This window comes from Setaria viridis, chromosome 9 (genome assembly GCF_005286985.2).
Source record: "Setaria viridis chromosome 9, Setaria_viridis_v4.0, whole genome shotgun sequence".
Classification (NCBI taxonomy): Eukaryota; Viridiplantae; Streptophyta; class Magnoliopsida; order Poales; family Poaceae; genus Setaria; species Setaria viridis.
The window spans coordinates 48,901,755-48,928,927 of NC_048271.2; the positions used below are offsets into that span (position 1 = coordinate 48,901,755).

Genomic DNA, 27,173 nt, shown 5'->3' on the forward strand with positions numbered 1-27,173 from the left:
CCTTGCCTGGCGGACTGCGCCGCCCCTTGCCCGGCGGACCGCGCCGCCCCCTACATGCCGGGCCTCGCTGCCACCTGCTCACTGGAACACGCCGCCCCCGCCCGTTGGCAACGCCACCGCGCATCCGTTTCTCGTTCCCCATGCCTGCCTCTCCTCTCTAGCTCCTTACAATGGCAGTATAGGCCGCCGCAGCTCGCCGGAGTCTAACCAGCGGCAATCTACTTCGCCAGCGGTGGAGGTGTGTGTCGGCCGACCACTACGCCCATGTTGAGATGGTCGGGATGGTGCTTCGGCCGGTCACCACCAGGCGTGATGAGAGGAGAGAGGAAGAGGTGGGGGAGAAAAGAGAAGACAATGACATGTGGGTCCATTCACAAGGGTAAAGTAGACTATTCACAATAAGTTCCCATGTTTTTGGAGCTGGAGCACTGCGATCAGCCAAACACGTACCTAAGCTCCGTGCTTTTCTAGAGTTGGTGAAGTGAAGCTAGTTTTTGGAAGGTGGAGTGCTTCCAAACATGCTCTAACAAAGATTTTAACAAGGATGTAACGAAATTGTACCATGATCCCCGTACGGAAATGACATTCCAATTTTTAACAACAGCAATTTTGTTTTTCTTTTGGTTCACACATAAGATAAAATCAGGTTGCACACCACCTGGAAAACCTTCTTTGGATTTACCCAAGATCTTTGGAATTCATTTATTTCACCTAAAATGACACAAAAAACTATGTCATGTAAAATTAAGATTGGAGTATATAAGGTCAGTTTCAGTGCACAGTTTCACTATAGTCTTATCAAGATTGGGAACTAGGTAATTGTGCCTGTTGAGTGTCATGAGGATGAAACTTCTCATATATGATGAAACTCTCAATTCTCTCTCCTTATAAAGATTTTGCCAAGTCAGCAAAATTGTTGATGTGGTATGAAATTTAAAACCCATAAAACTCCCACTGAGGGGGTGTTTGGATACAAGGTGCTAAACTTTAGCAGGGTCACATCGGATGTTCGGATGCTAATTAGGAGGACTAAACATAAGCTAATTACAAAACTAATTGCACAGATGGAGTCTAATTTGCGAGACGAATCTATTAAGGCTAATTAATCCATCATTAGCAAATGGTTACTGTAGCACCACGTTATCAAATCATGGACTAATTAGGCTTAATAGATTCGTCTCGCAAATTAGACTCCATCTATGCAATTAGTTTTGTAATTAGATTATGTTTAATACTCCTAATTAGTATCCAAACATCCGATGTGATAGGTGCTACAGTTTAGCCGGGTATCCAAATACCCCGTGAGATTGGGCTAAGAGAGTCACTGAAGACGAACGAAGACACTACACTTAATAAATTTTCTTTTACCATTCTTACGTTTTTTTTTTGTCTAATCGCTCCACGGTCTGTTTTGGGAAAAGTACCTTGTACGATGAATATCAGCCCATAGATAGTCATACGATGCGATTTGACAAATTTAAATTGAAATCAGCCATATCAAACACGAAAAAGAAATATTGAAAAACGCTATGTATCCTTAGGCCTTTGCCGACCGGAACGGCTGTTCTCCTGCCCATTCTCAATTTCTCTCAGTCAGTCCGCTTTATCTCTTTCCCCTATCCAAGCCAGAAACCCCCGGAAAGCCCCGAGAACCTCCCCTGCCATGGCGACCGCCGCCCAGGCCGCCGCCGCCGCCGCGGCCTTCCTTTCGTTCCTCTCCTCCTCCCCCACCCACCACACCGCTCCCTCCTCCTCCGTCTCCCTCGGGGCAGCCCCTATCCTACGCGTCTCCCTCCGGGCCGCTGCCACGGGTGGCCCACGGCTCCCCTTCCACCTCCGGGGCCGCCGCGTCGGCGCCGTCGTCGCCCAGCTCCCCACCACGTAAGAAGAAATGCTGATAGTCCAGCCTGTCACCTGCGTTAATCATCGCTCATCTCGGGCTGTTATTTTTTCTTAGCCTTAAATCTCTTGGAAGTTAGCACATCGATACGCTAGTTTGCTTGTGATTTATTTTAGTATTACTTTATGATTTGATGGTAGTGATCCTGGAATTGCATTAAATTTTAGGCATCCAGAGGTAGCTTCTGGGGACAAGAAGATCAGGTAAGCTAACCATTCTGTATTTACTTCCTCAGGGACAATTAGTGTCTAATTGTACGCATGTAGCTGACATGATGATTCCTCCTAGATGGTCTTCAAGGGCGGTGCGGTCATTTGCGATGGCGGAACTGGAGGCACGGAAGATGAGGTATCCTACCACAGGCACGGAGGGGCTCCTCATGGGCATTCTTGTTGAAGGTGAGGCAAGGGATCTTAGTTTTTTTTTTCAGTGCCAAACTTTACTTTTGCACTGACTATGGAACCATGTCATAACTTAGGTGTGTCAAATTAGTTGTGAATTTTGAGTGTGTATGGAACAGAAGAACTGAAACAAGTAGAGATGGTCTTTGAGCTACAAATGGAAGGGGGATGAAAATTCAGGATGATATTAGGCTCTAGGTTGTAGTGACAGCTTTAAGGCTAGTAAGACACCCAAATGCATCATCAACTGCTAGGAGCATAGGAACTTTTGTGGTTTTGAAGATGATGCATTTTGTGTATGGTGTATGTGGCTAAAATGTATTTCTATGAAATGATAAAAACATAGCAACTGTGCACGACATCCATATGCCAGTGACTTGAATCTAGTGGGTACTGAAAAAGTAGTATAGAAGCATTAAGACCAGTGCGATGAACTGCTCTGTAGACTGGATCGTTTATTGGCTGACTAATTTAGTTATCTAGAGCTTATAGCATCTGTATACGTATAGATGCAGTAATAACCAAAAACACTTCTACTTCTGGAGAACCACGTGAAGCCAAAATCCATGATATTGCTACGCACTGGCCTCATAGTGTGAAACCCACATATAGTTCAAGATGCAGGAGACATTTGACTTTTTGACCTATGTTGCTGATGTATAGTGATAGTTCTAATGAGACCTGCAGTCCTAACCGAGACCTTTGATTAGTAATGAGGAGTTCAGACATGGTTTGTTCTGTGAAAACCTACTGTATGCTCCAAAATAACATTCACATGCTTATAAGGAGCCTCATAGATCTTACATTAGCAGTTCTGGCTGGCTTGTGATATTGTTGATGATATTTCTCTTTTTATCTTTAGAATTGACACCTAAGTTCTAAAGCTATAATCAGTTCACATGTTTTGATAGGCATGTAAACATCGTCCTAGGAACCTGATACATAGTGTGGGGAATATGCTAGTTTTACCATGACAGCATCAACTTTGAGTTAACATTTGTTATTCTCAACAAATTTGCCACATTTGTGATGCATATTGCATTGCTTGAGCCACTAGTCCATTGTTTTCAGGAACTAGTGGTGCGGCGAAACTTTTGCGTGCTAATGGAATCAACCTTCTCAAAGTGCGTGAGGAGGCAGCAAATGTGCTTGGGAAATCAGAAATGTTTTACTTTAGTCCTATGCATCCACCATTGACAGAAGCTGCACAACGAGCCCTTGATTGGGCTGCCAGTGAGAAACTGAAGTCAGGTAATTTCTGTTCAACATACGAACTTCCATTGTCGTTCATCACTCATTTTTGTCGAGAAATTAAACTTGCTTGTATGTAGTGCCACCTCCTGATTGCCACCTCCTGATTGCACAATTTAATTTGCTTATAGTATTCCACTATTCCAGTATGTATACAGATGTTTGTTGTAACCCTAGATATTGCAAGAATGACTTAATCTTTCCCAATCCAAAAGTTCTTTCATCACGTTGTATAGTCTATTTTGCCTCCCAATTCCCTGATTATCTAGAAGGATGCTGTTTGGCACTTTGGCTCTCTTCTTTACAGGAGGTATCTAGTTGTCAACTAACCTTCGCAACAGCTTAGACTGCAAAAAGGATCCTCCACTCATGGTTCAGGAGTGCTTTTTCCCCAGCATTAAGGGTTCCTAGTTACTGTAGATTCTGTGCATTTTTGTCGCTTTCATATACCATGGATTAAATATAAAATGTTTTGCAGCGCATAATTTCTGCCTATACACTACTGATGCACCCTTCTAACTACATTGTTCGCTATATGATTTACTGGTTAGGCTTGATCATGCAACAGGGTTTCACTTTATTTATTTCTTGTTTTCTCACAATTTATCTAGAGCTATAGTTTATTCCAACACACTAGAGGCAACTGAGTTGTGTTCTGAAAGAAACGTTGTTTCAAATACTTCATCTGGAGGTATAATGTTGGCTCTGAGACATATATCTTGTTGGAACTAGTTTCTGGTCATCCTGAACTCATCTTGCTCAGAGGATTTTATTCTTAATTGGTGGTGCAAATGTTGGCATGAAACGAAAACGACATCGATAATGCTGTAAACATTTTTCTCCAAGTAAAGGGATATCCCCCAAACATCAGACCTTACCATGTTCCCAAGTCCCAACAGTGGCGCTAAAACCTTAATTTCCCCTGAACTGAAAATTTACCAACTCCATGCTTGCTATGGTTTGGTAAAGCTATATCATAGTCTTGTTCAGCAGATATAGTTGTGGCTGAAGTTTTTTTTTCTTCTCAAACACGCAGGAGAGCTACGTGTCATTATATTGAGGAGGAGAAAAAAACGTAGCCCTTACATTACATGCACATCCCCAGGCGTGCACACACAAAAACAAAAAACGACCACGGCCGTGAAGAAAACCTAGGGCAAGAAAGCACTAAGCCCTTTTGCACCTGCCACACACCACAATCTAGCCGCATTCTTAATGTTGTGTATGGTAACCTGGACATTTCACGATCTTTCCTCGAACATGCAGTCATTGCGCCATGCAACCTGAATAGCTAGCGAATTGAAACCCATCTGGAACTTCCATGGGAACCTACTGCTGTGCATGCCACCACCATTCCTTGGACACTAGTTGTTGCTAGATGGATTAGAACTGATGGTACTGTATTTTGTATGCAATACAGACTGAGGCTACCTTTTGTTGCCTTTTCAGCTCAGCGTAGCGCTATTTGATGATATATTGCAAGAGAGTGCCCATTAAACTTATGCCAGGTCCATGTTTTTTTTCCATGTGTTGCATTTGGATGAGCAGACTTGGTTCAGTTTTTTGTGGGACCATGTTTATTCCATGTATTGCATTTGAATGAGTAAAACCAGCCCATAGTACCAGAATATAGTTCTTGGGTTGGTAGGACCGTAGGACTTCAGGCACGCTGAACTGAAGGCTCATCTCCACTTTGTTCTGTTCTGATGAGTCATAATTTATGTATTAAATTTGAAAGTGCAATAGATGATGAACTAAAAGATCATACTTGATTGTTTCTGACATGACATGAGATTTTTGAAGGGCTTGGAGAAGGCCGCTTGGCTTTAGGCACTTAGAGCACAGATTCTGACCTGATGCCATTTTTGTTATATACCTAGGAGTAGGGCCTGGAATTTAAGTCACGTGCTCTTGGTATTGCAAAGTTTGGTAGGCATCACTGCCACCACTAGTTTTAAATTATTAAGAAACCGTGCACGAAATGGCCATATCAATGGCCAACTGTAGCTACAGTGCATCCTAGAAGGTGTTTGTTGTTATTTGAGTAGGTCTCTTGATAAGATTATAGGCCTGCTGGTGAATTTTCAAGTCCAAAGGCCCATGGGCCCCCACTTTTTTAGACAGTCCCAGTGGTTAGTTTTGGCTGGAGTTTTCCTGGAGGTTGCTACAATTCAAGAGTACATGGATTTTTATGACCCTTCATTTAGCATATCTAGTATATGATCCTTGTGATGTACTCCCTCCGTTCCAAATTGTAGGTCGTTTTGGCATATTTAGATTCATAACTTTCACTATGTATCTATACATAGTGTATATCTAGATGGATAGCAAAATCTCTGAAACTAGAAATGCCAAAACGACCTACAATTTGGGACAGGGAGTATTTCATTTTTTAATTCTGATGTATTTCATTTTTCTTCCATGTGTCTATCTAGTATATGATCCTTATTTCTGTGCAATTAGGTGAGGATGGAGAAGTAACTGCCAACCATTTGCTGCTGGGGATATGGTCAGATAAGGAGTCAGCTGGCCATAAAATTCTGGCTTTGCTTGGGTTTGATGATGAGAAAGCCAGATTACTCGCCCAAACGGTAATACTCTGTCCTCTGTGCAAAGGTAGATATTTCATGATGAATCATTTCGTGGTTTCTCAAATCGTCTATTTACCGTTTGCAGGCCGATGAAGAGGCTGCAATGAGTCCTAGATAGCAAAGTGAGGACCTAGTTATTATTCTACTTCTCTGAGGCTGGTGCTGTGCACTTGGCAACCTCAATGCTTACTGGCGCCTCGAGTTCCATGGGCGCTCATTTAGTTACCTGGAGGTTGCTTCTGCAAAGTTTGGGGCATGAGATGTGTTAGGTTGAATCTGATATTTGACTCTCACTGAGTCACTGTTGCTGATGCCTGTAAAAACATTGCGATTTTCTTTGCACGATTGCTTTTGTTCCTTGCGCAGCTGGATTTGTGAACTGTGAGGTCAAATCCGATGTTTGTACTCACTATTGCTGATGCCTGGAAAAGCATCACGAATTCTTTGCACGTTGAGCTTTTCCCTGCGCAGCTGGATTTGTGAACTTCTGGTAAATGACCTTTTTAGGGTCCAGATTAAGTGGACATGATGCTTCCTTCAAGAGTTTTTGTTCGCCTTACATCCTGAATCGGCGAAACCTGACCAGCAGTAAGCATTTCGCTGAAAGTGACTGATAGTCTGTCCCCAAATGTTGAAGGAAGATATGGGACGTTTTCATTAGATGCAAATAACATACCATATGGAAGTCTTTTTAAATTGAATCATTGTTTGCCATTTGGCAAAAAAAGAAAAAAGAAATATACTTTCTATCAGTATTCAGGCAGGGGAAGCTTCGCGTACTTTACACCAAATCTGCACGAGGTTGGTACTTGACGCTATGCTTTGATTCCAAGAACATCTACCTCCATATCTTTTTACATTGTTTATTGCCATTGTTCACCCTGCCTTGTGCATCAGATTCAGATCTCTGCTTATTTGCACAATGCTAATCAGCTGACAGAGACTGTATCGGGAGGGTTACACATTGCGTTCGTGGGCAGAGAGGCGTCATGCCCTGACACGACGCATGCACAGACTGGAAGCCGACGCCATGCCGGTGGCCTGGCGCAGTCCGGCGCTTAGGTTTCGGCTGCCAAGTCCCCATCAGGCATCAATTCCATCTGCCATCGAAAGAACATCCCCTTCCTATTGGGTAGGAACTCGGGGAGACGGATGGAACGGACAGCACGTGCGCGCTTCATGCTTCCCGTTTGGGTTAGCAAGGGAAGCAACAGGATTAATGGCGGATCATTCTTGCGTGTCAGCAACCGCACTGACACTTTGAACCAAAACTGTTCTCATTTCAGCTTTCTGGGATCTGTGTATTTGCCAAAACATGCTGAGTCCACATTTCAAGCTGTTGTCATTACATGCGACAGTAAGAAGCAGGGTATACAGTTGTTTGTACTGCTGCAGCCTGCAGGGGAGATGTAAACTTGAAGCCTCGTGCTTAAGTACTGCTAGCCGGGATTAAACAAACCTCCAAGTTTAATGAGCATTAACAGATTAACAAGCAAGAATTGTTGTGCAACTCCGTGTTGACTTTTGACTCTTTCCCTGCCATGCAACATGTTCAAGCGTGTGGAAGGCTATAAACAACAGGAGAGTTTCACTTCTCCAAGCATGTGCACTATTCTTCTCAGCGTCTCTTTTCTTCAGTTCCTTAGAATGTTTGCATCAAAAAGCATGTAGTACCCCGGCTTGTTTATTCCTTGGTTGGAGTTCCCTTGGGTCCTAATTCAGATCTCTTTGGGAGCAGTGGCCAGTGAACATCCCAAGTCTCCTCCACACATTAAACTAATCACTGTCAAATGTCTAGTTTCTCTGCCACTGCCACAAGCATGCACGAATGATGAATCCATGAGCACTGTAGACATCTAGATTTCATAGCTCAAGTTGAAAAGAAGACCATACCCTTCCTCTAGCTGCTAAAATGGTTTGACTATTAGAACTGCACAGAATGGGCAGTGCACGTGCTTACTTTTGTTTTTTCAGTCTCGCACGTGCCATCTATTGGGTCATGTAGGGGTGGGTGTACTCTGGACTGCAGTGCTGGAAAACTTTTAGGAAGTGGGTAGGTTTTCTTCTGGTTCCCCACATTGAAGTCCCCCCGCCACTGCCACTGCCCACTGCCAATGGAACCGAGTGGGAATCTGGATTTGGTCCTGCAAAGTCTCACGTCCTCCAGGTGTACCGGCTCCTGCAGTCCTGCTGCATGCACTCTTCGTCCAATCATTCAGGTGTCTCAGTCGCCTCAGCATTGATGGTGTGGTTACTGGCTGCACTGTGCCACTGTACCATCGATTTTGGCTTGGCATAGACATAGCTTTGTCCATATTTTTTCAATGGAGAATATCATGAATGTGATCTTTGCAATGTTTTGTTGCTATTCTTCCCTATAGTCACACTTCAGCTTGGAAAGAAAGGGACATAACACAAACAGGTCATTATGTGTTAGAAATCGCGACAAGCTCATGAAAACATGGATGAAGAGGGACATGTATGCAATAGAATTATCAGGTCAAGACATTTCTGTTATCTAACTGGAAGTACATGCCAGGAGCAGCTTGTATATTTGTTCTTGTATGCTGGGGCCGGAGCATACCCCTAGGCTACCTAGAGCTGATGCGGGTCCTCTTTTCTGAGATAGCTGTCGGCAAATCAGATGGTCACCCTGCTGCGTTCGGAGCTGACATCCTGTCACTGAAACCCATTACCTCCCGCAGGATTTCGGGGGGGAGGTACTCCCAGCTCACTGAAAGCAATAGAGAAATCGCGGGAGGTGACAGGCCCACACGCCTCAGACCTCAGCAGCTAAGCTTTGGTGATTTCTATGCGCTGACCACACGAATGGAAAGGAACAACTAAAACAATTGTGCTTACTCCTACCAAGGCCACACTTCCCCTAGGTGGATCTGTTAATTCTGTGCCATGTACTCCCTCCATTCTCTTTTGATAGACCTATTTCACCTTGTACAATGATCAAGGAGAATGAACCCTCTTATCATCTAATGAATCATGTTATTAAAGTACTCCTCGTTATCGTATACATGAACCTCAGTATAGATGTCTTCATATACATGCACCAATTATTTTTTTAGAGGAGTTACTCTGCTCGGGAATCAAATAGTCATCTGTGTCAAACCCGCGTTGGCAACTCAAATAAGACTATCAAAAGAGAAAAATTTAATTTTGCAAATAGACCTAACCAAAAAAAGAATGGAGGGAGTAACGTAGACGTGCCAGCGGGTTTTTTCCCCCCTTCTTCATTGAAATGGCATGTTAGGCACTTCCTCCCGTAGCTAAACATGCCATTTTGGTTATGGTCATGTCTCTAAAAAATAACCTTGGCCGCTTTTAACTTCTATTGTGATATATTTAAAAATATTAAAAGAACAACAACAATAGTGTGAAAGTATTTTTGAGATAAAGTTTGTGTATACTATGATCTCTATGTTTGATATGCATACTGAAATGGCGCGTAGATGACGCTTCAACAGTTCTGCATGTATGTCCAAAACTACATTCGTAGTTGCTACTTATAATCGGTATAATGCATGTCGTGATGTGTGTCACTGAGGACCATTCAATCCTATTTTCTCTCCAATAACATATACGAGTCCATTTAGATTTTTTCTACGTCAAACTTTTTAAATTTGGAAAATAATTTCATAATAATGCTTTTGGAAAGATTATTACTTTCATAGTTTTTATAGGAAATAATACTTGCATAATATTTTTTGGAAGGATTTCTTTCATAATTTTTTGTAGGAAATAATAGTTTCATAATGTATAACATTTTTATCTAATATAATTTTTATATAAATTGCTAAGTATTATAATGGAGATCGAATGATGTCCTAATAGACTTATATTCAATCATGCATGTGTCGCTTGAGGAATGGGATTGCCAGTCATCACCACTTCATACCTACTAACAGATGTCAGTTATAAAAATGAGAAATAGTGATGTAATCCCATCAAATTCATGGGAACATGATTAGCCAATTAATCTTCATATATGATGAGGTGCTTGATCAAATCAAACACCCATATACTATTACTGAGGAATAACAAGGTGCTTGAGTATACATTATTTGCATTTAACAAAGAGTGTTGGAAGTTGGAAGTATTTCTTTTGCTGGGAAAACTAGGGGGGTTTTCTGCTGTCTATTATACGTAGTTAGACAACTTTAATTTCGAAATAAATAATGGTAGAGTTAGACTTGCAGCAGTGTTCACATTGAAGAAGTATAAAAACTCAGGTGGCCTCCTCAGTCCTCACAGTACAGTTAGGAATTTTATTGACTTGACTTGCCCCACTACGGCCATGGTCCCTAGGTGCCTAGGTACCTCGCCATGTCACGCAATCAAGTTGACGTGTCAGCTCTTACTACACTTCCCGTGTGGTGGCTTGAATTGGTACCTCCATGCATGCAGGCAAATGGAAAAATAATGGGGGAACTTGTGAGCAATCCGTTCTGCAAATGGAGATAATGGCGTGGCTTGATTTTGTTATTAGCTAGTAATCTGAAACTTCCCATATGGCGGTCCTTTTTTTTTTTGCTGGTGAAAACTTACTCTGCTCTCCACACATGTTTTGGCAGGTACCTGTTCTAGCTAGCTAGGTACCTGACATCACATGGATTGTCGAGGCCTCCTGGAAGCCAACGAGAGCAACGTTACAAAGGCAGCTTTGCGAGCTTCCTCGCCCCCTGTTTTCATGGAGGCTGCTCCTCCGTCGTCGTCCCTGCAGTTTCCCCATGATCTACGACCGAAAGCTTCAGTCAGTAACCGCTCAGCTTTTACTGGCTCGAGACCGATCGATCGACGATGATTTCACCATCAGCTTTACTTGTGTGATTAGTCAACGAGTGTTTGAGTGTGCCATGATCGATCTAGCTCGCTTCCACGCGTGTGAGCTTGCTTGATCAGCCCATGCCGTACGCGTAGAGGTCGACGCGGTTTCTTCCTCCGCACAGTAGCTCCAGCGGCTCGCAGAAAATGTACGCGGCGAACAGTTGTTTTCCGTTTCAGCTGGCACGAGTACAGTTCATTCATCATCCCAAGTCTTTGGGGGGGCGGCGCGTAAAGCTGCCGTGCTTTCCAAGGTGGATCGAAGAAGCCAGCAGGGCCGACGCGGCGCGCGGCGGCTCTGTTCCGTGCCCTCTCAGTTAATCTGGTCGAGATGTTTGGGGCAGAACCGAAGTGCCGACGCGCTCCAACTTCCTCCGCATGATGCAGCGCGCGCGGCTCGGCTTGCATCGGTGGCGGTTCCCACGCAAGGCGGTGGTCGTCGTTTGGGTTAAAGCATTTTCGGTCGAATCTATGGCTTTGCAGCGGAAAAGGAAGAAACGGGCGATCGCCGAAGCTCGTGGCCGCCAGTCCGCCGCATTCCTTTTTGTTTGTACGAAACGTCATTACGAGGGGCAAAAATATAATTAATTAAGCTTCTGCACGTACGTATATATGTATATATGCTTAGCTGCTGATGCGTGGTACACCATATCTTTAAGCCCTTGTTTACTTCCCAAGTTGGGAGGTGCCAAATTGGCATTTTGCCATAAATGCGACACTGTAGCGTTTCATTTGTATTTGTGAATTATTGTCCAAATATTGATTAATTAGGCTCAAAAGATTCGTCTCGCAAAGTACAACAAAACTGTGCAATTAGTTTTTGATTTCGTCTACATTTAGTACTCTATGCATGTACCGCAAGTTTGATGTGATGGGGAATCTTCTTTTTGCATAGTGTTAAAGTTGGGAGTTTGAAGGGAAGTAAACAAGAGCTAAATTTGTAGTACTGAATCCGAAAAAAAAAATATCTTGCACATTATCATTGCCAAATAGCTTAGGTAGCGGGGCTTGTACGTCAACCGATCCCAATCTAATCTCCCCATCCGCATCACATACGGGATCAGTAATTATTCGCCGTGTTCGATGAAGATCCAAATTAAATCCCATCCAAAAAAAGAAAACAAAAAAGGAAAAAAATAAATCTAGCTTGTGGCAGTACAGTTGGGACGTGGCGGACGTAGTACACGTCGCCACTATAGTAGCTAGCCTCCGTATGCGACGCAGCAGGGGGCATCACCGAGCGATCAGATCACCCTACGTGGGCCGGAACGAGCGCACAGTGTCCCGCTGCGTGCGTGCCGGCCGGCGGGCGAAGCCTTTGACCGAGACGTCAGGCGCCCGGGCGGCCGGCCGGCCGGCTGGCTGGCCGGCTGTTGTAGCTGCTTGCTACTACTAGTAGGCCGCATGGCCAGTGAAATCAGCAGCGGCACGCAGCGGCAGCGGCGAGCTCTCGGCTGGCCGCAATAAAAGCGCACACATATGGCGTGTGGAGTGGAGAGGATGTCATGTTAGGATCACGTGGGGGGACTAGAGCTGCTGGCCACTGTTGCAGCGGAATGTGGGTGAGGGAGACCCTTCGGCAGGAGGTCGCTGTGCTCCAAGACTGCGAGAGAGCCCATGCACCAGTGAATGTTTTTCTAGAGAGAGAAAACAATTACCCCCCCCCCCCCCCGATCTATTCTGTGTGCAAGAGAGAGAGGGTGATGCAAATAGGGAGGGAGATGGCCGGAGGTGCATACATGTTTGCTTCACGCAATCTTCTAGCCCTTAAGAGAGCGAAAGATGCAGAAAGGGAAGTGTGTAGGGAGGGAAAGGGGGAAGAGAGGGCCGGGGGGTGGTACCAGCAGCTGCCGCTAGGCTTCTTCCATGCCGTGGCTTTAAAGTCCCATCAATACCACGGAAACAAATCGGCACATACACGAGCTCGTAGAGCTACTTCGAGAAGAAAATATGCTTATATGGAACTGGGGATTAATAAACAGAAATAAAAACGAAACAAAATGGAAATGGAGCTGTGACCCCCTATGACCATCCACCAATAGGACAAACACCAAAAGGGAAGAGAGAGACTTTTCCCATGTCTATTTACACATATGCCCTCGCCCCGCTCCTATATTGCCAGCCCTCCCCCCCATTCTTCCTCCTCTCTCCGACTCCCCCCTCTACCTTCCCTGCCCTCGCCAGCCATTGTTTTATCCCTATAACTAGTAAGCCCGACCCCCGGCCAGTGGAGCAGGCAGGCAGGGGGATTGATAAAAGGGTTCTCGGGGGCAGGGTACCTGAGGGCAATGAGCGCGGGAGGCGGCACCAGCACGCTTGGCGGCGGGGGCCCGAGCGGAAGCGGCGGCGGCGGCAGCGGAGGCCCCGGAGGAAGTGGCGGCGGTCCCTGCGGCGCGTGCAAGTTCCTCCGGCGCAAGTGCGTGAGCGGGTGCATCTTCGCGCCCTACTTCGACTCGGAGCAGGGCGCGGCGCACTTCGCGGCGGTGCACAAGGTGTTCGGCGCCAGCAACGTCTCCAAACTGCTGCTCCAGATCCCGGCGTACAAGCGCCTCGACGCCGTCGTCACCATCTGCTACGAGGCCCAAGCACGCCTCCGCGACCCCGTCTACGGATGCGTCGCCCACATCTTCGCGCTCCAGCAGCAGGTAGGATATCATTACTGGATCGATCCATCCATCCATCCGCGGGCTCGATCGATCGCCAGTTTGGAGAGATAAACCTTGCATGCATGATCGGTCATGGATGGCCTACCACTACATACCAGTATTCGCATGATCTCCTTCGTATTTTGCGTGTGGATCTGGGCGTTTTTCTGAATTTCGCTCCGGGATAAGATTCTGGAGGGGCCGGGCGTGTTTCTTTCTCGAGGAAGGCAAGTCCCCTTTCATGAGGAAATCAACACTGCCAAGCCAAGCAACGGCAGTGCAAAAAGAAGCACGCCAAGCGCTAATCCGGGAGGCCTGCCTGCACCCGGCGACGAATGATATGCACGTCTCATCCGTCGCATCCGGGCCGTCCGATTACCCCGTCGCCATCCGTCGAAGCCACGTATACACCGCATGCGTGTATCTTGGGCCCTGCACGCACAAACCAAGAAGTACACACACTGCTGCATACTACTAGTGGTACACTAGTACCCGTTGGTTTTCGATCTGATCGAACCCAGGCCCTGAAAAGAATAGCTCCAGCGCCAATCTCTAGTAGTCCTCCTAGAAGATCCAAACCTGCATTCTTTTTGCCAATCTTTGACACCTTTCAGTTCATTGCATTTTTTGCATTTGCGTGTGACGCGTCTTTTGCATTACTATATGCGTCGTCTGTACATGCTTGTGTGGTTTCAAGTTTGCACGTAACAATTTACTGTTGGTGCATGAATGTCACGTCCGGTGATCATTCCCCAGGTGGTGAATCTCCAGGCGGAGCTGACCTACCTGCAAGCCCACCTCGCCACGCTGGAGCTGCCGTCTCCGCCGCCGCTGCCGGCCCCGCCGCAGATGCCGATGCCGGGCCCGTTCTCCATCTCGGACCTGCCGTCGTCGACCAACGTCCCAACCACCGTCGATCTGTCGGCGCTCTTCGATCCGCCGCCGCAGCCACCGCAGTGGGCGGTCCAGCAGCACCACCACCACCATCAGCACCAACAGCAGCAGCAGCAGCACCAGCTTCGGCAGCCGACGCCGTATGCCGCGCCCGTCAGGGGCGGCTCCGGCGTGGCAGAGAGCTCGGGCGGCGGCGGAGACCTGCAGGCGCTGGCGAGGGAGCTCCTGGACCGCCACCGGTCCGGCGGCGTGAAGCTCGAGCATCCGCCGCCGCCGCCGCCACACTCGAGATAGCTGGATGGAGAGCGAGCAATCAAGATGTTGCGGAGAAGGAGGTGAGTGGCATGGAGACTTGGAGAGAGTTGGCACGCGGCAATAACGAGGGAGATTGGGGTCGGTGACGGGCCGGGGGCGATGGCGAGCAGGGAGTAGGTAAGCAGCATTGGCCGGTTTTCGCGTATCCATCTTGTTGTTAACAAGCTGGGGTGCAATGGCGCCCCACTTGCTTGATACATGCTCCGGTTTGGATTTGCTCCAAGACAAAGAGTTGCTGGGGATCGGGAGTCGTAGTACTAGAATTGACATGTAGTAGGAACAGTATTACCTTTGTCACCTTTCCATTAATTGCAAGATTTTATGAAAGCCTTATGGTTCTATAGTGCCAATTGTTCAAAATCTACTAATTAATCTTGTTTTCCTGTTTTCCCAGTCTAAATGCATCAACACTACTGATACAGCATAATCCTTTTTCTCAAGTAGCAGCATTTAACCACCAGTGATTATTGTACATTATGGTTGAAAGTAATTAAGACTTTAATCTTTTTATGCTAAAGATGAAAATATGTTAAGAAATTTATTGTAAGTTAACTTTCTGAACCAGCGTCCCGAATATACTTACAAATTCAAATAACAGAAAGGCAACTTACAAATTCAAATAACAGAATTAATTAAAACTTGGCAGATGATTGGCAGTGCTACATATATGGTGCAACACTACAACACACTACTGCATATGAAAGGGTCCCTTGTATGAACTCCAATCCTCTCTAGAAGGGTCCATGCATGTGGCCAAATGACTGGCTCCTCGGTTTGAGCTGATGAGATGTAAAAGGCATACGGTTTTGGTCAGTCGGTCAAGCATTTCTTTGACTGGACAATAGTTTACATGTTACTACTGCAGTTGATGTTGCTTCTACACCTACGTTTGCCCCTGTTTCCTGGGGCCGGTTTCCACTGTGTCGTTGAAAAGTGGAAGTCGTGCCACGACTCTTAAAACTCAGACACACTTCGTTTTCTGATTCTAGCTCCCAGTTTCGAAAGAAAATCATACTATGTTAATTCTGCATAGTGCTCTAGCGAATAAACCGTGTATGATTTCATGTGCAATTCTCGTTCATGCGTGTGCATTTAGTTATCTGTGTTAATTATTTTTTGATTGCACCGTACCTACTAAAAATAATTAAAGTGTTGGTGCAAAGTATAGGAGAGGCTGATGCTATCTCAGCTAACAGAGCAGCGTGCAGCTTATTGTAACTTACAGATTAAAGCCAGGGCCCTGCAGGAAAACAAAATGAATGATTACTTCTACTAACCACTCTGGACTATTGCTCCTAGAAAAAACAAATTAAGCTTTGATTACACACTAACAGTAGCGTGTAGTACTCTACAGTGAGCTACGCGTTCACAATTTAATTCTTAATTTGCTCACATACTATACGCGATCGTTATACATTAACTATATAAAGTGTAACTCATGCCCTCAATAAAAAAAGTGTAACTCATTTTCACCAGTAGCTGTGCCAGCCGTGTTCCACCATATTTTTCTGCTATTTATTGTGATTAGGTCGAACTGTGCCTATTCAACAAACCATGACATGGCACACTAACTCAAGTAAAACCCCTAAGATTGCCTTGAGGCTTTTCATACACAACAGATGTGGGTTTTCTCATGCATGTCTAATATTAATCGGCCCACATCTCCTCCCCCCCTGAATTCTGTTTGCGAGCGCCATGCTTGCTCGATTTTTTCCCCTGTTTCATGTGAATGGAAAGTTGAGGTGGGCTCCTAGCGCACCCCCCCCCACCCCCAAAAAAAAAGAAAGAAAAGAAAGAAAATGCCTGATCGATTGAAAGTTGATGTTGCTGTACGTCATCTCTCTTGTGCCCCCTTGTGCGCACTTCTATTTTCATTGCCGTGGGATCTGCTTTTGCCATCTGTCGAGTCTAATTCTCCTCTAGTCGAGGATGATTCCCCTCCAGTCGAGCTCGAATAACCTATCAGTTGTCATCTGCCATTCATGACTAGCAACATATTACCCACTGTTTCTTCCGATCCTACCTCCCACCACTATACCCAACTATATCACCTGAATCCATTGACGTTTTCAGTCTAAAAGAATTATGAAGTTTCTAAAAAAATATAAAAAAAGAATTATGAAGTGTGTAAAAAATGACATGCAAAGTGTTATGGGGCGAGGATATGGAGTTATGAAGGACGCTTTTACCTCCGGGGCTATGAATAAGAGAATATGAATTTTAATAAGTGGCAAAGGGGCCTGGTGATGAATTTATAGATTTGCTATTAAAACTTACTCCTATATATTTACCGAACCAAAGGGAATAGATTATTGACGGAGATAACTTCTAAATTTGAGCATTCAAAACTCCCGAAGTTCAAAAGGTTATAGATTTTAAGGAAAAATGTAGAAAGTTTTTCTTTCCTTTAGAAAGGAATGTAGAATGCTTCCTGGCAGTCAGAATGGTAAATGAATACATTCTTTTTTTTCTTTTTCTTTTTTTGATAGGGCAATTGAACACACTCGTCGTGCGCGATCATCCATCGTCCTAACTCACTCCTAGCAAATGTGGCCCATTTCACAAGCTTCGTGCGTGGCCCAATATCCGGCCCATTTAACTCCCGCGTGCTCCTCACCCGGTTCACCTGCCCTTCTTCCAGTCCAGTCACTTGCATCGTCTTCCCCACTAAAAAAAAAAAAAACTTGCATCGTCTTCGCCCGTCGATCGCCTGCGCGCAGGATGCAAAGTTCCCAGCAGCTACCCCACTAATAACTCACCGACACGTTGGCCCCACGGAAGCTTTTCCCCACCTGTCATGCACTGCTGACAGATCCCTCACTTCGAAGCTCCCCTCGCAAATCTACGACGCGCACGACCAGCACCTCCTCCCCCTGTGCCTTTCTCCCCGACGCCCCACTCCCCGATCCAAACCACATCAAACCCCCGCCCCGCCCCCGCCCCGCCCAGATCCAGATCCACCCGGCGCGGCGCGGCCGCGGCCACCGGATCCCGCCGAGGATTAATGGCCTCCGCGGCCGCGGCGCCGCCGCCGACCCCGCCGGAGGCCGACCCGCGCCTCGTCGAGGTCTTCACGCCCTTCCTCGAGAAGCTCATAAAAAACGCCTCGTGGCGTAACAAGGCGCACTCCAAGCTCTCGCACACTGCCAAGTCCATCCTCGACCGCCTCCAGAGGCCCCCGCCGCCGCCCGCGGCCGAGGCGCAGGCGCCGTCCACGCCGACCTCCGCCCCCTCCACGCCGACCTCCTCGTCCGCGCAGCCTGGCCCGCTGCGTAGCCTGTCGCTCGCGGACTCGGAGCTGCTCCTCGCGCCTGTGACCTCCGCGCTCGGCTCAGGCAGCGCCAAGCTCGCTGAGGCCGCGCTCGAGCTCCTCCACAGGCTGATCGCGCACTCATACATCCATGGGGAGGCCGACCCGTCCGCCGACCCCTCGGCGCAGCTCGTCGCCTCGCTCCTCGACGCCGCCTGCAATGCACTCGGCCTGGACGACGAGCACATTGAGCTGCTCCTCCTCAAGACGCTCCTCTCGGCAGTCACCTCCACGTCCGTGCGCCTACACGGTGATTGCCTGCTGCGCGCCGTGCGTGCGTGCTATGATATGTACCTTGGGAGCCGCAGTGCTGTCAACCAGGCCACTGCCAAGGCGTCGCTCGTGCAGATGCTGGTGATCGTGTTCCGCCGCATGGAGGCCGACTCGTCGACGGTGCCCGTGCAGCCTATAGTCGTGGCCGACATGATTGAGCTGCCTGACGATGGTTCTGGCTCCACGCCAACCGCTGACCCCAATGTTGTGCAGGGATTCATTTCGAAGATTATTGGGGACTTTGATCCTCTGGCACGGACAACTTCATCAGCAGGGTCAGGGGCAGGAGCTACCGTGGCCCATGATGGTGCGTTTGAGACAACAGCAGCAGCAGAGGAAGGGGCGAATCCAGCAGATTTGCTTGATTCCACAGATAAGGACATGCTTGATGCCAAGTACTGGGAGATCAGCATGTATAAAACAGCTATTGAGGGTCGTAAGGATGAGCTTGGTGTGGAGGGGGCGGTGGTGGGCACTTTGGATGATGATGCTGATGTGAGGATTGGAAATAAGCTGCGGAGGGATGCTTTCTTAGTTTTCAGGGCTTTGTGCAAGCTTTCCATGAAGACACCACCCAAGGATGCACCAGCAGATCCCATAGTGATGCGGGGAAAGATCCTTGCTCTTGAGCTTCTCAAGATCTTACTTGAAAATGCTGGTGCTGTGTTCCGGACCAGTGAGAGGTACATATGCCTTTACTAAAGCTTTTGATTGACAAGGTTTATAGTGCCACTGATGTTCAGAATTTGTTCAAAAGTCGTTAACAGTTTTTAAAGATAATTTCTGTACCACTTTATTTCATGAAAACTGAAAAGGTGGCATAATGATGGCAAGGTGAGGGGTGTACGTTTTAACCAATAATCCCTAGAAGTTTTAGGTATTGAATTGATGGTGATACTGTTGGATTATTGATATGTTGATAAGGTTTCTATGCCTGTATGAATAAAGTGTTAGTTGAAGTACCAAAGTTTCCAATTTCATTTTGGCAGGATTAGACTGATACACACATTGTTTATTGCTTAGATGTTGAAAGAGAAACCTATTGAACTTTCTCTGGTGTCCTGGAAATATTTCGCCGAGTTATATTCAATACCACCAATTCTTGGCCGTTGTTTTGAAAAGCAGTACACGTGAGGCTAGAATATGAGCATCAAACCAAACTATAGATTTCAGGTTACAACTATATGTCATAATATTTGTGATTGTCAGTTGAAATGGAGCTAAGAAAGGGTTCCGACAGTCTTAAGTGTGTGACATTATGAATTTATGTTGAAATGTGCGTAACCTTAGCACTATAAACATGGATTGCATTGTGGATTACTGTATTTAGATCTCACACTTGCCAGCATGGACTATTGGCCTATATGGTGTCCACTTTGTTTCCATAGGTCATATCTGCACCATCTGTTTATCTAGTCCAGATGGAATTGAATGGAGATATTAATTATATTACTCCTTCCGTTCCAAATTGTGAGTCATTTTAGATTTTTCCTAAGTCATACTTCTCAAGCTTTGATCAAGATTACAAATAAATGCACAAGTATCTACCACCTCAAACTAGTTTCACTAGATAGACCATGAAATATTTCTCGATAGTGCATTTATTTGATTTTGTAGATGTTAATATATATTAATATAAACTTGGTCAAAGTTAGACAAAACTAAAGTGAACCTCAATATGGAATCGAGGGAGTGTTACATAAGATATACCTACATAGTTACTCCCATAATGGTTCTATGGCTACAAAGTGTCTTGTGTTGTTGGTTTAAGTTTTTTTGTTACTTTGGACTCCAGTCTCAGTTCCAAAACCACTATGGCTTTTGATCTTCATGCACTTCTGTTGTCCTTAGTTTATTGCAATCGTGCTCCATCTGGCTTTGTTGTAATAAAAGAATTAGCACTGAAAGTAGACTTCAAATTATTTGAGGGGGAAATGATCAGTAGCTAGTAGAATGTTGTTAATAGGGAACATGCTTTAGCTTACCTTATGCAAATGTGTGATTATTTCTTCTCTTGAATTGGTTAGATTTCATCAGAATAGAAATGGTACAATTGTGATGCATTCATGTGAATTGTAATATCGACAGCAGCAGACATCCATTTCAAGCAATCATAATAACCTCCTTGATGAGCAAACCATGTGACTGTGTCATTGATTATTTAGTTGCCTTTGTCTATGTTGGTATCTTTAATTCCTATTCAGTATTCTGTGTACACCAGCATCTTTTCTAGTTTTGTGTCGTGTATGTCGTGTACTTGATATAATTGGTAATTGAATTTCTTGTACCATAGTTGTGTTTCCACTGTCAAAGCAACAATAGAGGTGTAACCCGTTTTCTTGATTGCTTTGTATGTTTCTCCAATGATTCCAGTTTGATCAACATTTTTTTCTCAACACGTCCAGGTTTCTCGGTGCTATCAAGCAGTATCTATGCCTATCGCTTTTGAAGAACTGTGCCTCATCACATATGATTGTTTTTCAGCTATCTTGTTCAATTTTTATTAGCCTAGTGTCAAGATTCAGACCAGGATTGAAGGCAGAGATTGGAGTCTTCTTTCCCATGATCATTTTGAGAGTTTTGGAGAATATTGCACAGCCAAATTATCAGGCCAAGATGATTGTTCTTCGTTTTTTGGAGAAGCTCTGTGGTGATTCTCAAATCTTAGTTGACATTTTCCTCAATTACGATTGTGATGTCCACTCATCAAACATATTTGAGAGGTACTGTAGCATTCAGTTTTCTTAGTACTGAGCTTTAGTTGTATTACTATTTTTGTTGTGACATTTTCTGGATTGGCCAATAGGATGGTGAATGGTCTACTAAAGACGGCTCAAGGGCCTCCTGCTGGTGTTGCTACCACATTGGTACCGCCTCAGGATACCACAATGAAAAGTGAAGCAATGAAATGCTTAGTTGCTATTCTCAGATCCATGGGAGATTGGATGAACAAGCAGCTACGCATTCCAGATCCTGCTTCTCCTAATGTAGAATCAGAGAAAAACGACAATGATGGTGGCAATGAGCTTTCCCCGACGGATAACAATGGAGATGAGTCTAGTGAAGCATCCGATTCACATTCTGAACTATCAAATGGAATTTCAGAGGCTGCATCTTTGGAGCAACGTCGAGCTTACAAGATGGAGCTTCAGGTGGATGATACTGCACCATAAGTTATTTCACTTGTACTGCTTGGTGGGAATGTGCTTGTTGCTGTTCTTTGCTATACAACTTGCTGCATCTCCAATTCTCCATTGTATATTCATTCCTTGTTCTTATGTATCTGATTGATTTATGTCTGAATAACAGGAGGGTATCTCTTTGTTTAATCGGAAGCCGAAGAAGGGGATCGAGTTCTTAGTAAACGCGAGCAAGGTGGGGGAGTCACCAGAGGAAATAGCTGCTTTCCTAAAAAGTGCTTCTGGCTTGAACAAGACTATGATTGGTGATTATTTAGGGGAAAGGGAAGATTTGTCTCTCAAAGTCATGCATGCATATGTGGACTCGTTTGATTTTCAAGGAATGGAGTTTGACGAAGCGATTAGAGCTTTCCTTCAAGGCTTCAGATTGCCTGGAGAAGCTCAAAAGATCGATCGGATTATGGAAAAGTTTGCAGAGCGTTACTGCAAATGTAACCCAAAGGCCTTTTCCAGTGCAGATACAGCCTACGTCCTTGCTTATTCAGTCATAATGCTTAACACTGATGCGCATAACCCAATGGTCAAAAATAAGGTACTTTCTCGTGTTGAAGGTTCTTTCATGGAGTTCTACTTTACGCAATTTTATAACGTGTAAATTGATGCAGATGTCACCAGAAGATTTCATTAGAAACAATCGTGGTATTGATGATGGGAAAGACCTGCCTGAAGAATTTATGAGGTCCTTGTATGAAAGGATCTGGAAAAAGGAGATTAAGATGAAAGAAGATGAATTTGTTCCCCAGCAGCAACAATCAACAAGTTCTAACAAAATTCTTGGGTTGGATAACATTCTTAACATTGTTGTACGCAAGCGAGGTTCATCTATGGAGACGAGCGATGACCTCATTAAGCATATGCAGGAGCAATTTAAAGAAAAGGCCCGCATGTCTGAGTAAGTTATATTAGATGTTTAGATGGATAGTTGTATCAGCTAAATTACATTAAGCTGCTTGTTTTGGGTGAATATTTTTCTATTTTGCTACCCATATCTTTATGCTCTTGTTTTGTTTTTGTGGTTTATTTTATCATATAAATGACTTATCTAGGATTTTTTTTGAACAATCAGGTCAGTATTTTATCCAGCCACAGATGTAGTTGTTTTGAAGTTCATGGTTGAGGTTTGCTGGGCTCCTATGCTTGCTGCCTTCAGTGTTCCACTTGACCAGAGTGATGACGAGATTGTCATATCCCAGTGCCTTGAAGGGTTTCGCTCTGCAATCCATGTTACTGCAGCAATGTCAATGAAGACTCAAAGGGATGCATTTATCACTTCACTCGCCAAGTTTACATCACTTCACTCTGCTGCAGATATCAGGCAGAAAAATGTTGAAGCCATTAAGGTTTGTTCTGTATATTGAGATATAAATGTTAAGTCGGCTGCTATTATACTGGTTGGAGCATTACCCCTCTTCCTAGTATTTTTTGAAAATATTAGAAAAGATATAAAATTGAAACCATGAAGCTTAGAAGTTAGAGGTTTGTTTTGTTTTGATGACTACAGAAGCGTTAAACTTAACCGATTTATACTTTGATGCGCAATGGGTTTGTGCTAAATTTCGAAATTGTCCTTTTTTGATAGTTCAATGTAGTGGCATTGGGATGAGACTGGAGCTTGTTCTGAGTTAGGGCTGCTTGTTCTAATAATTGGATGATCTGGAAATTTGGTAGCATGCTGTTGTCATGTTGACTCAATATTCTTGACCTCTAATGCTGGAGCAAATGTCCAAGTTTACTGCCTGCAGACTATCCTTCATCTTTTTTAACTTGTGCCTATTGTGCATTTTTTGATATGCATGTCATATGTCGTGTTGCTAGTTGCAGTTTGCCATATCTTAGTTTGTGAATCATGATAATCTCATTCTCATGCCTTTTGTTGTCATGCTGGATTGCCTCACAGGCAATTCTATTAATTGCAGATGAAGATGGAAATTACTTGCAAGAAGCATGGGAGCATATATTGACTTGTGTTTCTCGTTTTGAAAATCTACATCTTGTTGGAGAAGGAGCGCCTCCAGATGCCACATTCTTTGCACTGCAGCAGCCAGACGTTGATAAATCAAAACAGGCCAAGTCATCAATTCTTCCTGTTCTGAAAAAGAAGGCCCCTAATGCTTCTTCCTCTTCTAAAAGAGGTTCCTATGATAGTGCTGGCGTGGGTGGTAAAGCTTCTGGTGTCGATCAAATGAATAATGAGGTGACAAGCCTCTTGGAGCAAGTTGGAATGGCTGAAATGAACCGTGTATTTGTAAGAAGTCAAAAGCTCAACAGTGAGGGTATAATTGACTTCGTGAAGGCTCTGTGTAAGGTTTCAATGGAGGAATTACGGTCTGCATCTGATCCAAGAGTCTTCAGTCTGACAAAGATAGTCGAGATAGCGTAAGGAATCTATGGCTTCATACCATTACTACAGGGCAATAGGTTTCTTTACATTATATTCTGTCTATTATAGTAACTGTGTGATTACTTTCCCCTGATTGTAGGCACTATAACATGAACCGCATCAGGCTTGTCTGGTCAAGCATATGGAATGTCTTGTCTGATTTTTTTGTCACTATTGGCTGCTCAGAAAATCTTTCCATTGCAATATTTGCTATGGACTCCTTGCGGCAGTTGTCTATGAAATTCCTGGAGCGAGAAGAGCTTGCTAACTACAATTTCCAAAATGAATTTATGAAGCCTTTTGTTGTTGTGATGAGGAAGAGCCGAGCTGTTGAGATTAGAGAACTTATCATTAGGTGTGTCTCTCAAATGGTATTAGCCCGTGTTAATCATGTGAAGTCAGGGTGGAAGAGCATGTTTATGGTATGACACCTCTACTTGCACTCATGTACCTTACCTTTTATCTGAAGAAAGTCTGGGACATTCTTGTACTTGTTCCTGAATATTGATTTCTGGTTGCAGGTCTTTGCGACAGCTTCATATGATGATCACAAAAACATTGTACTATTAGCCTTTGAAATTATAGAAAAGATTTTGCGGGAGTACTTTCCCTACATCACAGAGACTGAGTCAACAACTTTCAATGACTGTGTGAACTGTCTCATCGCATTTACTAACAGTAGGTTTAACAAGGATATAAGCCTTAATGCAATTGGCTTTCTTCGATTCTGTGCGGCAAAGTTGGCCGAAGGTGATATTGGATCCTCAAGGTTGAAGGACAATCCCACTTCAAACAGTAACCCACCCTCACCTCATTTGGCCAGTGATGGAAAGCAGGAAGGTGCAGTTCTTGCCGATAAGGATGACCATATACACTTTTGGTTTCCTTTACTAGCAGGTGATTGCATTTCTCCTTTTTGATTCTGATGATTCTTCTACTTTCAGTTGGTTATATCTACAGCTTGAGTTAATCTTTTTTTTTTCTTTTGAACATTGCAGGGTTGTCTGAACTTACCTTTGACTTAAGACCAGAAATCAGAAAAAGTGCTTTGCAGGTGTTATTTGACACATTAAGAAATCATGGCCATCTTTTCTCTCTGCCTTTATGGGAGAAGGTGTTCGATTCAGTGCTTTTCCCAATATTTGATTATGTACGTCATGCTATTGATCCATCTGGTAGTTCTGCACAAGGACAAAGTGTGGAAAACGATCCGGCAGAACTTGATCAAGATGCTTGGTTGTACGAGACATGCACTTTGGCACTTCAGCTAGTTGTAGATCTCTTTGTTAGGTTCTATGACACGGTTAATCCACTTCTAAAGAAGGTTCTCTCGCTCTTGACTAGTTTCATAAAGCGTCCTCATCAGAGTCTTGCTGGTATAGGTATTGCTGCATTTGTCCGTTTGATGAGCAGTGCTGGATCTATGTTTGTGGATGAAAAATGGCTAGAGGTCGTATTGTCCTTGAAAGAAGCTGCCACTGAGACGCTTCCTGATTTCACTTATATTTCGTCTGGAGCTTACCTTGAAAATTTACCAACAGAAAATGGAGGTTCTTCTGAACAGAGAGAAGATGAATCTCAACCATTAGAGGATGACAATGAACAATCGTCTAGATCAAGGAACCTATATTTTGCTATCGGCGATGCCAAGTGTCGAGCTGCGGTGCAACTCCTATTGATCCAGGTATGTAGTATTTTCTATTATTTGTTATTCTGTCTGGAAGCATATTGTTTTTTCCAGACTTCTGATTTTCTTAAATTCTATTATCTTCTTATTTGCATTATATTATTATAGACAAACTGACTGTAATAGGTTAAATTTATCTAGAATGTACCCTACAACTGTAGAGCCTTTCTCAGCCATTTCTTATTTGCTCATGCAAAAGTCTATTTTCTAGCTTCATCAATTGTAATTGTAATCTCTATACGATATCTGCTTTAACTTCTCAAAGGTGAGGTTGGCAATTTCTATATGACGCCTGTGGTGCTTACTCAAATGCATTTCCTTTGTGTAGGCTGTGATGGAGGTATATAACATGTACAGAGCACAGTTGTCAGCACAGAACACAGTAATCCTCTTCGAGGCCTTGCACACTGTTGCTACCCATGCCCACAAAATAAACAGTGATAATGACCTGCGGTCCAAGTTGCAAGAATTGGGCTCCATGACCCAAATGCAGGACCCGCCATTGTTGCGCCTTGAGAACGAGTCATACCAGCTGTGCCTCACTATCCTCCAGAACATATTCCTGGACAGCGCCCCTGACCATGGAAGCACCGAGGTGGTGGAGAGTCACCTTGTTGGCTTGTGCAAGGAGGTTCTTGAGGTATACCTGACCACAGCGAGACCTGCCCAGCTTTCAAGTGGCAGGCAACCGCTCGGCCACTGGCTTATCCCTGTCGGTTCATCGAAGCGGAGAGAGCTCGCGGCTCGAGCACCCCTTGTTGTTGCAACTCTGCAAGCTATCAGCGGTTTGGGTGACTCTTCATTCGAGAAGAACCTTGGCCAGTTCTTCCCCCTCCTCGCTGGCCTCATAAGCTGCGAGCATGGGTCGAGCGAAGTGCAGGTGGCCTTGAGCGACATGTTCGGCACTTCGGTTGGACCGCTCGTGCTCCAGTCCTGCTGATGCTGAGCAGTGAAAACCATGTGATACATAGTAGTATACATCCACATGTAAGTTATTCTTTGTTTCTTGGAATCCCATTGTGTTCCTCCTCCCCCCATTTTGCTCTGTTAATCATTTAGTTGCTGGGGGAGTTTATATTGTCGTGCTGAACTGATCTTGCAGATCATTTTCCTTTACATTCTTTCTTGTTCGTCCCGGGAGGAGTGTATGTTGCTATAGAGGACTGAATCATGTATGGTAGCTTAGCTAAAATTGTGCCCATCCTGTTCGCAAGGTTCTGAGTTCAATAGTTTCGTTAGACATGTTTCTCATTCTTTTTATTGAGTACCATTTCCCACTTCCTTCGCTTGTGGTGCCAAATAAGGCTCGTACGGTTGGGTTGTACATTTTCTGGATTAAAAGTTGTACGTGGACCAGATAGTACACGTATGCAAATTCCCAAGAAACTGCTTCAAAACAGCATATGAGCCTTGAAGCTAATTTGTACTTTGGGACTGCGAAAAGGGCTACGAAAAACGGGACGAGCACAGGCAACAATGCTGCGGTTTGT

General features: G+C 44.7%; 3 protein-coding genes across 4 annotated transcripts; all 3 read left to right on the plus strand.

The window, feature by feature from the left end:
* The first annotated feature begins 1,560 nt into the window (after positions 1–1,560).
* LOC117839326 (ATP-dependent Clp protease ATP-binding subunit CLPT1, chloroplastic) lies at positions 1,561–6,684 on the plus strand. 2 transcript variants are annotated; one of them, XM_034719628.1, is made up of 6 exons: positions 1,561–1,881; positions 2,041–2,103; positions 2,189–2,298; positions 3,373–3,552; positions 6,016–6,143; positions 6,229–6,684. In XM_034719628.1, exons 1-6 carry the CDS (start codon positions 1,664–1,666, stop codon positions 6,259–6,261), a joined length of 732 nt encoding a protein of 243 aa, XP_034575519.1. In that variant the 5' UTR covers positions 1,561–1,663; the 3' UTR covers positions 6,262–6,684. The 2 variants fall into 2 exon arrangements, with proteins under 2 accessions (XP_034575519.1, XP_034575520.1); XM_034719629.2 differs by having other exon boundaries at positions 2,068–2,103.
* Positions 6,685–12,770: 6,086 nt separating this feature from the next.
* Positions 12,771–15,197, plus strand: LOC117837097 (LOB domain-containing protein 30). The gene is made up of 2 exons (XM_034716684.2): positions 12,771–13,624; positions 14,381–15,197. The coding sequence occupies exons 1-2, from the start codon at positions 13,268–13,270 to the stop codon at positions 14,810–14,812; spliced, it is 789 nt and encodes a 262-aa protein (XP_034572575.1). The 5' UTR covers positions 12,771–13,267; the 3' UTR covers positions 14,813–15,197.
* Positions 15,198–17,822: 2,625 nt separating this feature from the next.
* LOC117837200 (brefeldin A-inhibited guanine nucleotide-exchange protein 2) lies at positions 17,823–26,921 on the plus strand. The gene is made up of 11 exons (XM_034716789.2): positions 17,823–19,099; positions 20,822–21,139; positions 21,223–21,568; positions 21,726–22,148; positions 22,222–22,508; positions 22,683–22,956; positions 23,514–23,992; positions 24,097–24,418; positions 24,518–24,893; positions 24,995–25,680; positions 26,012–26,921. Exons 1-11 carry the CDS (start codon positions 17,838–17,840, stop codon positions 26,621–26,623), a joined length of 5,385 nt encoding a protein of 1,794 aa, XP_034572680.1. The 5' UTR covers positions 17,823–17,837; the 3' UTR covers positions 26,624–26,921.
* The last annotated feature ends 252 nt before the right edge of the window (positions 26,922–27,173 follow it).